Source organism: Polypterus senegalus, chromosome 6 (assembly GCF_016835505.1).
Source record: "Polypterus senegalus isolate Bchr_013 chromosome 6, ASM1683550v1, whole genome shotgun sequence".
NCBI lineage: Eukaryota > Metazoa > Chordata > Cladistia > Polypteriformes > Polypteridae > Polypterus > Polypterus senegalus.
The window spans coordinates 136,726,361-136,737,891 of NC_053159.1; the positions used below are offsets into that span (position 1 = coordinate 136,726,361).

Genomic DNA, 11,531 nt, shown 5'->3' on the forward strand with positions numbered 1-11,531 from the left:
TCCTGCCTTTTGAAGAAATAGTCTTCAATGCTAACACAGAAGGAGTCTTCACAAGGATAGTTTTCATACAGTGTTTAAAATATAGCTGAATTTATTGTACAACATGTAAAATTATTCAATGATGCAATGATTAGAAGTAAAGAAAATGAAACTAATTTTCAGAAGGTGTTTTCCTTACATGAATTGTTTCCTTATTAAGGAAAATTTTCCCTAATCTTTAATGCTTTCTTGATACATTTTCAGACTGACATCATTGTGAATTCAATTGATACCGACTTAGAACTAAGTAAGGGAGCTGTTTCACAAGCCATTTTGAAAGCAGCAGGATCCAAGCTTCAGACCCTTATTCAAAAAGAAGCATCTTCTAACCTAAAAACAGGAGACATTGTGAAAACTGAAGCATGTGCATTGAGTTGCCGCCTGGTTTTTCATGCTATATCACCATACTGGAATAAAGGACAAAACAATTCTGAGGAGGTAATATGCTGAATATTGTATAATAGATGGATACCAGTATATTTCTAGCATTAACTCTGTATTATTTTATAGATTCATTATTTATTAGAAAACAGAAAATAGGAAAAATCAGCTTGTAGATGAAGATAACATGAATTATTAAACATTACAGCCTTGCAGTATTTTTTGAAAAGACATTCCTAGGGTTTGAAGTTAATTGGCATTTTTAAGATGTATAAGTAATATTTAATGGTCCTAATCAGCAATCGCCACCAGGCTGACCCACTTTTTATGGAGAAATACATAAGAATAAAAACTTTAATTGGAAATTGAAAATATGACACAGTCTGAATCCGGTATTCCAACTTTTGGGAACTGGTTATTTGCATATTTTTATTTCTCTGTTATTTTCTTATATTTACATTTTTGGTATGCATTATTAAAGCATAAATATCTTTTATTCTATGCTAGATTTTACAGAAATTGATTAAAACATGCCTCACTGAAGCCGAGAATGAACAATGCAGTTCTGTTACACTTCCAGCTATTGGAACTGGCAATTTAGGATTTCCCAGACCTCTAGTAGCATCAATCATGATTAAAGAAGCGATACGATTTAGCCGTAGCGGAAAGTCCATGCATCTAAGGGACGTTCATTTTATAGTTCATTCCAGCGACAGCCAGAGTATTCAGGTGAGTGTATAAAATGATAGTGTAATACTACAAGGCACCAAGAAAGTGTAAACATCTAGTGTAAAAATTTCAAAGGAGCTGTTAATGGCTACTAGAAAAATATGTTGACATATTATACTAGCACAGGTTTTTATTTTATTTCTTGGAAATATTGCCCTGTATTAGTGATGTATTAAAGCTGATGTTAGTTTGAGAAAAGCTGAGGAAGTCATTAATGTTGTTTCAGATTTCACTTAGGCACAACTGACTATGTTATACATGTACATAAATATAAAAAGTAGCTTTAATTAAAGGTAAATTTTTGTAATTTTGTTGTATTGCTTCAAATTAATTTAGATACTACTTAAAAATCATTAACTTGTTTAATACAAGAGTTTTAACTCTTCAAGGAAGGGATGTTTTCATTGCACATATTTATTTATAATTTTATCAACTAGTTTTAAATTTATGAGTTAAAATACAATACACAAGATTGGAAAAGCAGTGCAGATTTCTCATTAGTGTGAATTTTCCAAAAAAAATATATTATCAGAACTTTTCCCAAAGCGTGGCATAATCTGTGTGAACAAGTTACATTAAATTTTTATTTTTATTATTTTGTTATAAAAAACCTACATAAACATCAGCTGCTCAAGTGATTTACCCCTTCGTAATCACTGGTTGTGCTATTTTTAGCACCAATAAGTACAACCCAATCTTTTCTTCAAATATCGATTAGTGTCTTGTTAAACTGTGGAAGAATTATTGCTTTTCCTTCTTTTAAGAAGTACTTTAGTGTTGTGATATTTTGGCTTTATGTGCATAAACTGCTCATTGAACACCACTGTACAAAAAATTTGTTGTTGTTGTAGCTTTAACATGAACAGCACATGAGGTCAGCACCCAATATGCTAGGCGGTTTGTTTGGTGAGTAAAAAAAAGTGACTTCTATGTGACAGGTTTGCTATCTGAAAGTCACAAGTAGTATACAAAGATTAGTCACAGATAAATGAACTGCTTGGATAGAGACTGATTAGCCCTAGGTCAGGAGGGACAACAGCAATACATGATATCACACATAAAATTAATTTTATACATGGATCTTGCTTAGACCCTAAATTGAATTAAACAGGCCTAAGAATGATGACAATAAGTAACTCTTAAAACAATGGAAACTCCTAGAAAATGTGACTATACTGCCAAATTATTACTGTGGCTCTGCTTCAGGGGAAAAAAACAAAACCTTAGACTTTGTTATCCTCTGTGGAATAAAAGACATGATCGTTTTCTGTAGATATTCAGTAGTACTAGGGTGTAAAGATGTAAAACGTATGCCCATATTTATAATACAGACTGTATAGTTATACCACACTGCCGACTAGAACATCACATAAAGGGATAATTTTCCTGCAGATCATCTAATGTGTTCTACCTAATTCTCTGCATGAAATGTCCTGACACTGCACTCTGTGTGGGAGAAACTGGACAAACACTCCACCAGAGAATGAATTTACACAGGTTCCACATTAAACGTGGCAACACAGATGTTCCTGTAGCGGCCCACTTCAACAGCCATTGACACTGTGAGAGGGACTTTAAAGTCACAGTGCTTATGGGCAACTTCAGAACACAACACGAGAGAAAAGAGTGGGAAGTGAAACTCATGCTAAAATTTAACACATTGCAACATGGTTTGAATAGAGACAAAGGTTTTATGGCCAGGTATGAGGATTGTTTGCATCTGTCAGACTGACACAGACAGCCTGACTACAGATCCACATTGTATTGAAAAACTCCTTAGAAACTTCAAAAGACTTTGTTGGACAGTTATCTTATCCAAAGATCTTGATAGATAGATCATACATTGTTCTTCTCTCTTGTTAAATGAACCCTAGCCTGAAGGAGTCTATTGATTTTTTACATTTAAGATTTCTCACTTAAAGATTTGCCAATGTTTTTTATTGTCCTAGTGTGCATATGAACACAGGGAATTCCAGTTTCTTTATTACATCTTGCCTGAAGAAAAGAGGCCTGAGTTGCCTCGAAAGCTTGCATATTGTAATCTTTTTAGTTAGCCAATAAAAGGTGTCATTTTGCTTGACTTTTCCTGTAGATTTTCAGAAATTATTTTATCATGACAAGATATGCATTTAAACCTTGTGTGCTAAGAAATTTTGTGGATTGCTTATATGGTATATATTTAGGTTAAGGAAAACCAGTTTATTGTTTACATCTTAATAAGCTTTTTGTTTTTCTAATAGCTATTGTCTTTTTGAACTATATTTATGAGTATAACTGTGGAAAATACTTCTGTTACACTAGTAAGCCTCATGATAGTGTGGAATTGATCTTATTATGTACAAAAAAGTCAAATTGATAGTTACTTGGTTTTGTTTTACTAGGCATTTACTACTGAATTCAAGAATTCTCAGCATCTGGTTAATAAACCTACTGTTAAGCAATCAGGCACGCCTCCCAAAGGAAATGCAGGTAAGATTATAACCATATTTTTCATTGATGCATTTTAACAGTATGTTCAAATCCCACAACTAGTTACTGTCTATGTGAGGTTTGTATTGTTCTTCCAGTGTGTAGGCTTTTTTGAAGGATTTAGGTATTTTTCAACAATCTAAAAGACTTGTGTATCAGATTAATTGGTGATTTCTAAACGTCTCAGTGTAAATGTGGATGCATGCATGAGTGAGCCCTGCAGAGTACTAGCACCACGTTCAGGGTTGGTTTCTGTCTTTTAAATGATGTTTCTGGTATAGACTCTAATTTCCTTTGACACAGAATTTGATTAAGTAGGCTTGAATTAGTTGAGATACAAGTGTCAAATGTCTTTGTTGTCGACTTGTGGAAAACAGATCTTCAACAAAATTTTATGTCTCATGCTCAAAGCCTCTATAAACAGGTATACTTTACTGGTCCTAATGGGAAATTACAGTGGTATAACAACCAACACACAAATTACTCAGAAGACATGCAAGATGAAAACACATTCAAATAAAAAAATATGATTGTATGTCCATCATCTGATTAAAATTAGCATGTTAAAATGGCATCAAAACACAATGTAGCCAGAAATTTCTTTTTCTTTTCATCTGAACAATTGTGACGATGTGGGTTCTGCTTCATGCTCCCATCCAGCTTCTGGGAGCTCTCAAACACGACACCGTCGGTAATGTCACCGATGAGCTGGACAGTGAGGCACAACAAAGCAAAAGGATGGTGCAAAAAGTGCTTTTATTTTAAAAATCAACAGAATCAAAAGCCAACCGTCTCCCAGTCACTCCTGCTCTAAACAAGCGTTCAGCAGGAGTGACCAGTACTGTAGGCATACAGGGGCTGACCAAACACCCCACTCGGGCTTGCCTCTCCCATCTGCCTGCAAGCTCGCTCGTTCGTTCTCCCTCACAGGCTTTCTCCGTCCTGCTTCCTGCAGTCTTCTTCAACCTTAACCTCCCCTCACGTTCTTTTTTCTTTTTTCACCTCATCCGCCTTGCACTTCTATTATATGATCCGGGGTATGTGGATCAGGTGTGGCAATCAGCAACACCCGGCAACAATTTACGGATGCGGACAACTCCTCACCTGTGCACTTAAGCGAAGACCGTCTGCATCACGAATTACCCGGGAACCGCTCCGGCCACACTACCATGCCCTCTCTCTAAACTACAAGTACGCTGACTATTTATTGAAAAAGTGGCCTTTTTGACTTGAGCTGTGGACACACTACACCACAACAACCTTATATGAATAATAAAGAACAACAAACAATCACAAAACCTTGTTAGGGTCAAATGACATAAATTGGAAGTCTTAGTAAGAAGGGGGTGGAACAGAAAAAAAAAACATAATAGAACTGTCTGGATAATCGTCAACAATAACAGCTAAATTCAACAAAGAAGCACCCCACGAAGAGTCCCACTCCCACCTAAACCAAATCTTGTGAGAAGGAATAAGCTGCTTAGGAATTTTTGGATGGTTGGTTGTGTGAAACCAAGGAGAGTAGCACACCCAGCCAGCCTCACAAGTCCAGAGATAGAAGAGCAGTGGAGGTCACAAGATCACATTACCAGACTAAACAAATTGATAGTGATTGACAGGAAACATAGCTGCCTATAAAGAACTGCCACTGTTTCACAGTATTTCATAATAGACTGAAAAGGTTGAATAGTCTGGGAGGCTGAGACAGAGAAGCCTTACATACTTTGAGAAGTGATCTGTACTGAATGTAGAAGTATAAAGAGGGAATATCACAGCACAACCTAACAAACTGGAATGTCCAAGGCCGGTTTTCATCAAACAAGTCTCACAAAGTCTGTATTCTTTGCCTTGAGAAGGAAGAGGCAGTATTCTACTTTCATCAGTACATAGATTCTGATTATGAAATATGAATGTATTTAAATATCTCCCAGAACCAGAAGCCAGACATTTCTGTCTTTTGCACAACTGTAATGTGCAGGGAATCATGGAAACTTATTTAGCTGAGTCTGCCTTGAGTTTAAAAGCAGTGAGAGTTGTAAGATGTTTAGGGACAATTATGCAAGATCGCGTGGAAAGCCAGGAAGGGGCACCTAGCAGGAGGGAATAGTCAACTCCAAATGGGACAGAGGATGAATCCCTAATGGACTAAATCCTTTATTTTAAAGGAATACTCCACCCAAAAATTATATTTTTTATATGTTACTTAACCCATGTAATTTGTGCTGATGTTAAGAGAAAAAAAAAATTATTTTTTATGAAGAAAGGAAGTAACAAAATTTATGATAAAACAGGACCCAACTGTGACCAACACTGGACAAGAGCAAGCAATATCAAAAATGTCCATGAAAAAATCTCATGTTACTCTTGTCACATAATCGGCACACAAGGTGATCCATACGTCAGGTCATCCACCAGTCCTGTCTTCAATTCAAAAGTGTGACACTGTATGAAGGGTCTTTCTGTTTATGGACAACTTGAGATTATTTTTTTTCAGCCACAAACAACAAACTGCTTGAGGGAAGTAAAATATAAAAATTATTTTGGGGTGGCGGGTCCTCCCTGCCTGGAGTTTCCTCCAGGTGCGCCAGTTTCCTCACACAGTCCAAAGACATGCAGGTTAGGTGGACTGGCGAACCTAAATTGTCCCTAGTGTGTGCTTGGTGTGTGTGTGTGCCCTGCGGTGGGCTGGCGCCCTGTCTGGAGTTTGTTTCCTGCCTTGTTCCCTATGTTGGCTGGGAATGGCTCCAGCAGACCCCCGTGACCCTATGTTAGGATATAGCAGGTTGGATAATGGATGGATGGATTTTGGGGTGGGGTTTCCTTTAATAGCTAATGTCAGCTGCTTAAAAAAAGCCAAGCATTGCTTTTTACAGCACTGTGTTGGAATATGCCTTGTGCTAAATGTTCTTTGCAGGTTATGCATAAAGTAAGTTACATTTTTCATGTTAGCAATCGTTTAGCCAATGTGTTCCTCTTTGCTGCTCCCTGCAGGAAATCCAGACTAGTGCCCACAACAGAATGAACCTTCATAATTAACTTGTTAAATCTGCTGGCTTCTCCTGTTTTCATTTTACTGTCTCAACTTATAACCACAAAGAGCACACTTTCAAATGTAGACTGATGGAACACAGGCAGAAATATTTATTAAGATCAGCAATTATGCATTTGGATTAATAATGTACAGGTCTATATCATCCACATAGAACAAAACTTCTCCCTCCGTAAATGCCATATCACTCAGTATGTTCTTGATTGTCTTAGTTACTACTTAAAGGTTATCGATACTTGCAGAAAGGTACACATTCGAAGCATTCACTATTTCACTGTCTGCATGTTTTAATTTGCCCTTAATGTCCCTTATACTGTTCACCTCATCCTTCAATATTCTTACTCTCTTTCGGCCGTCTTTCAGCTTTGGTAACATTTCTTTCTAACTGCTTTCGAGCTTTCAAAATATCCTTTTTAACTGCTGCTCTCAGTCTGCCATTCTCACCACACTTAGCACTGTAGTTATTTATTTTGTACATCTTTTGCAGCTGTTTTTCCTTTGCAACTTATTTTTCAGCTCCTTTGGTATCTACTGTGAAGGTTTAAGATTTCTTTAATTTCTTATTACTTCAAAATTTCTGTAAGAAACTTGTCAATAATTAAACGTAAAACAGTTGTACACTTGCTCTACTCCTTCTCCTCACACTTAAAAGATTAATTACAGTTTAATTGTTTTAAATGTTGGCAAAAAATTTCATTACTAAAGTTAAACAGTCTTAGTTTTCAGATCATCCAAAATACTGTAGAATGTATGATATTATGGTCACTAGATCCTAATAGTACAATCACCACCACTACTTGAATTTTATCCTCACTGTTACATACAGCCTTATCAGACAACAATTTATCAAGTCATTGATCCTTTTAAAATAGTTCTGTTATGGTTAGTTATGAACAGCCTTATGTTCAAGCACGGTGCTTGTTACTGAAGTCTATTACTAACCCAGAAATTGAGTAACAGTTTATTTCTTGGATTCATATCAGATAAGCTCCCCAGGTGTCTCTGTCCCAGTGTGAGCATTTAAGTCTTCCAGTAGGATTATAGAAGGTAGTTTTCGGAGTGTTGAATGCAATGACTCTAAAAAGGCCAAATAATTTGAATAGTTGTCTGGTGCATACATGTAAACAACAGTAAAAATTTCCCTCTCAGTGACTTGAAGTCATGATGAAACAATGTTCTTATCCACCGGGACAGCTTCCAGCTGTAGGAATGGGGGATTCTTACAAGGCCCTCTCCAATGGGGAAACTCCAGAACAGGACAGAGATTACCTTTGATCAAGAAGTTAAGATTTAGAGCCTGTTCTCTGTGTAAAGTTGAGTCTGACCACATTTTTTTTTTACCTCCGACACAAGTTTTATCTTATTTCTCACAAGAAAATTAATGTTCAGATTCTCAAGAGAGAGTTCCCAATGCCAAGGTCTAGTCTGCCTGTATCCATCCTGTTCTTGGCTGTGATCAGGCTGGCATTGCATCGCACCTATCCCTTTAGACCAGTCTGAAGTGAGTAACCCTATCAGGAGCACATCATTTTAGAAATAACATAGCTAAGAATCATTGATACACTCAAGCCCACAGGATTTTAAGAGCACATTTTAGGAGGGGGTTATTCATACCTGAACTTTATAGTCCTATTTGTAACTGTAAAATATTAGTGTGTTACTTGTTCCTTGGCTAGCAGTAAGTGGCATCCTATTTTTGGTTTCCTTTTTATTGTTGCTTTAATGGGAAAAACGGAGGACATTTTGTGCTGCAGTTGTGGACGAAGGTTCAAACAAATAGCAGGCAGACACCAATTCTAATAAGCAGAATCTTTTATTTCTGACTTCTTGGTGAGCAGAGTGGCTTTTCCTTACAGAGAGAAAATGCAAGGAAGGCCCCCGACAAGGGGGTTTCAGCTGCATTTATAACAAAATCTTCAAAGAGAATGGTTAGAAAAAAATAAATCAGTTTCACTCCAAGGCCACAGAGCATCCTTTAGAAACATTTGTTGATTACAACGGAAAACATAAATTCTAGTCTTATATTTGGAATGAAGCTTATCAGAAAACCTGTCATAGCCACTGCTGAAACAGCTGGGAAGAGTCAAAAACTGCATTCCACACCAGCAGCTCTACCCTAATAAGCACACTTATTTTTATCTGTTATAATAATACCAAGGCATACAGAGAACATGCAGATTTTCATACAGAAGCTAGCAATAGATTTTAACTTCCATTCCACACAGTTTAGGATTTAGGTGGTCTTTGATATTGATGAACTGTTGTGCTTCTCTCTCTGTTTATTTTTTAACTAGCAAAATACCCGCGCTTCGCAGCGGAGAAGTGTGTTAAAGAAGTTATGAAAAAGAAAAGGAAACATTTTAAAAATAACGTAACATGATTGTCAATGTAATTGTTTTGTCACTGTTATGAGTGTCACTGTCATACATATAATATATATACACACACACACACATATATAAACCTATACATACATATATACATATACATTGTGACAGATTAGGGTTTTCTCGCACCCTTGTACCCTCAGACCACACGTCAGACACCAGGTAAAAGTTCAAATAATTGATTTATTATTATAAGTAAGTGCACAAAGCACACACCTCTCCACAATTCTCAATAAACAATAATCACAATAACCAATCCTCCAAAGTCCCAGACGCTTAGCCATCCTGCCTCCCAACTCAGCTCGTCCGTCTGGGATTTCCGTCAGTCCTTTATAGTCCTTGACCCGGAAGTGTTTGTCCCTCTGCCCGTGTGACTTTCTATCACTTCCGGGTCAGGTAAAAACTTCTCTTTTTCTTCAGCCCGGAAGTACAAGTATATCATTTCTTCCGTTTCTGCAATCGTGAATTACTTCCGGGCTATAAAGAAAGTATAAGTCCCTGCAGCGTCCTCCGGTGGCCCCCATGGTATCCAGCAAGGCTGTGGTGAAAAAGTTCCATGATGCCCTGTTGGAATTCAGGGCCCCTCCATGTTGCAGGGATGGCTCCATCTGGCGGTTTGGGGTTGTTGGCCGGGATACACGGCCAGCAATCCCTCACAACATATACATACATACATACACATCTATATATACAGTATATACATATATATATATCTATACTAATAAAAGGCAAAGCCCTCACTGACTCACTCACTCACTGACTCATCACTAATTCTCCAACTTCCCGTGTAGGTAGAAGGCTGAAATTTGGCAGGCTCATTCCTTACAGCTTACTTACAAAACTTGGGCAGTTTTCGTTTCGAAATTCTACGCGTAATGGTCATAACTGGAAGGTATTTTTCTCCATTTACCGTAATGGAGTTGAGCTCAAAAGCCGTGGGGGCGGAGTTTCGTGTGACATCATCACGCCTTCCACGTAATCACGTGAACTGACTTTTAGCAGCATGCGTAGAAAACCAGGAAGAGCTCCAAAAGCTGAAGAAAACATGCATTATATAATTGAGAAGGCAGCGAAACAATAAGAAGCGAGCGAGTGACATATATACAACCATATTCATGAGTGCTGCTACTTCGGAAAGAAAGCAAGGTGTAAACCTAAACTTTAAATTAAGTTCATAGACAGGCTGCCGCTAGCTTATCTCATGCCCACGGGTAATGACGGGATACAAGTTTAATGAGAGGACGCAGGATATAAACGAGAGTTTTGATCACTTTGTAACTAACTTAAAATTGCAGGTGAAGGGGTATGCTTATGCAAATTCGAGACTGTGTTTGTGGGGATTGACAGTTAAAGGCGGGTGGGGGAGTCGCGTCATCATCTCCCCTCCCATTTACCTCATTTCGCTCTGAGCTGAGCTCCGCGGCTAACGCCGTCTTCCAAAGCAACTTCGTCAGACTGCCACCAAATACTCACAGAAAAATCCACAAGTTAATACACACGCTGTCTCTAGAGTTTCTCCACACTGAATCCTCCAGGCACTACTTACAAAAGGTTACATTGACAATGCGTGTTACGTTATTTTTAAAATCTTTCCTTTCCTTAGCACAAGCACAGCTGAGAAGCTTCGATGCATGTGCTCCATAACGCGTTAAAAATAATGCATTTAATCATACTTTCCATTACAAGCAAAGGGGAACTTTTGTCAATGCATGATTTCCTGGTACACCGATTACATTGATCAGCGCATCGCAATTCATTTTACCCGCACCACCTTGGTTTGAGAAGAAAAACAGATCACCAATTCAAGCTTTATGAATAATCGATTCACCATCAATAATTGTTTTGGTAAAGCCATACTCCGTGTAATCCTCCTTCCATTTTATAATTTTTCCGCCACTAGCCATGATTAAATGAACGGTAAAAAAGTAAGAGCAAAGCGAGGGTGACTTATTTAGGCAGGCATATATATGACAGCAACACTCATGACAATGTCAATTATGTTACGTTATTATTAAAATGTTTCCTTTTTTCTCATTACTTCTTTAACACACTACTTCTCCGCTGTGAGGCGCGGGTATTTTGCTATATATATATAAATATTTGAATGACCTCCAAAGAGCGCTAAGACTTTTGATATCGTGAACGTGTCTGCAAAAACTGGGGTCTCCTGCCCAGCACAAGTCGAGCAGCCAGCGCGCACGCGCGTATAGCTGTGCTGGCTTTTGAGACGCTGACTGCGCTTCTGCCGTAAGTCAAAGTGAGCACTTTTAATTTTTTTCATCCTCCACCTGAGCTATAGCCCAGACAAGTGCAAACACGGGACCCCTTTTCTACACCGCGGCAAACAAATATTAACGCGCTTCGCACCTTTTTTTGCACGTATACGATTATGATGTCGTCAACTTGGATTATGAAGACACGCACAAGAGTGGAGGACTGACAGTGCCATCACAACCGATTAATGGCAGGGACTTCTC

General features: G+C 37.9%; 1 protein-coding gene across 1 annotated transcript in view; it reads left to right on the plus strand.

Moving 5' to 3' along the window:
* LOC120531679 (protein mono-ADP-ribosyltransferase PARP14-like) overlaps nucleotides 1-11,531 on the plus strand; it is a 72,820-nt gene that overhangs the window by 23,601 nt on the left and 37,688 nt on the right. The window contains exons 7-9 of the mRNA XM_039757298.1: nucleotides 244-477; nucleotides 928-1,149; nucleotides 3,531-3,618. Coding sequence (XP_039613232.1) covers nucleotides 244-477; nucleotides 928-1,149; nucleotides 3,531-3,618 — 544 coding nt within the window. The remainder of the gene's footprint in view (nucleotides 1-243; nucleotides 478-927; nucleotides 1,150-3,530; nucleotides 3,619-11,531) is intronic.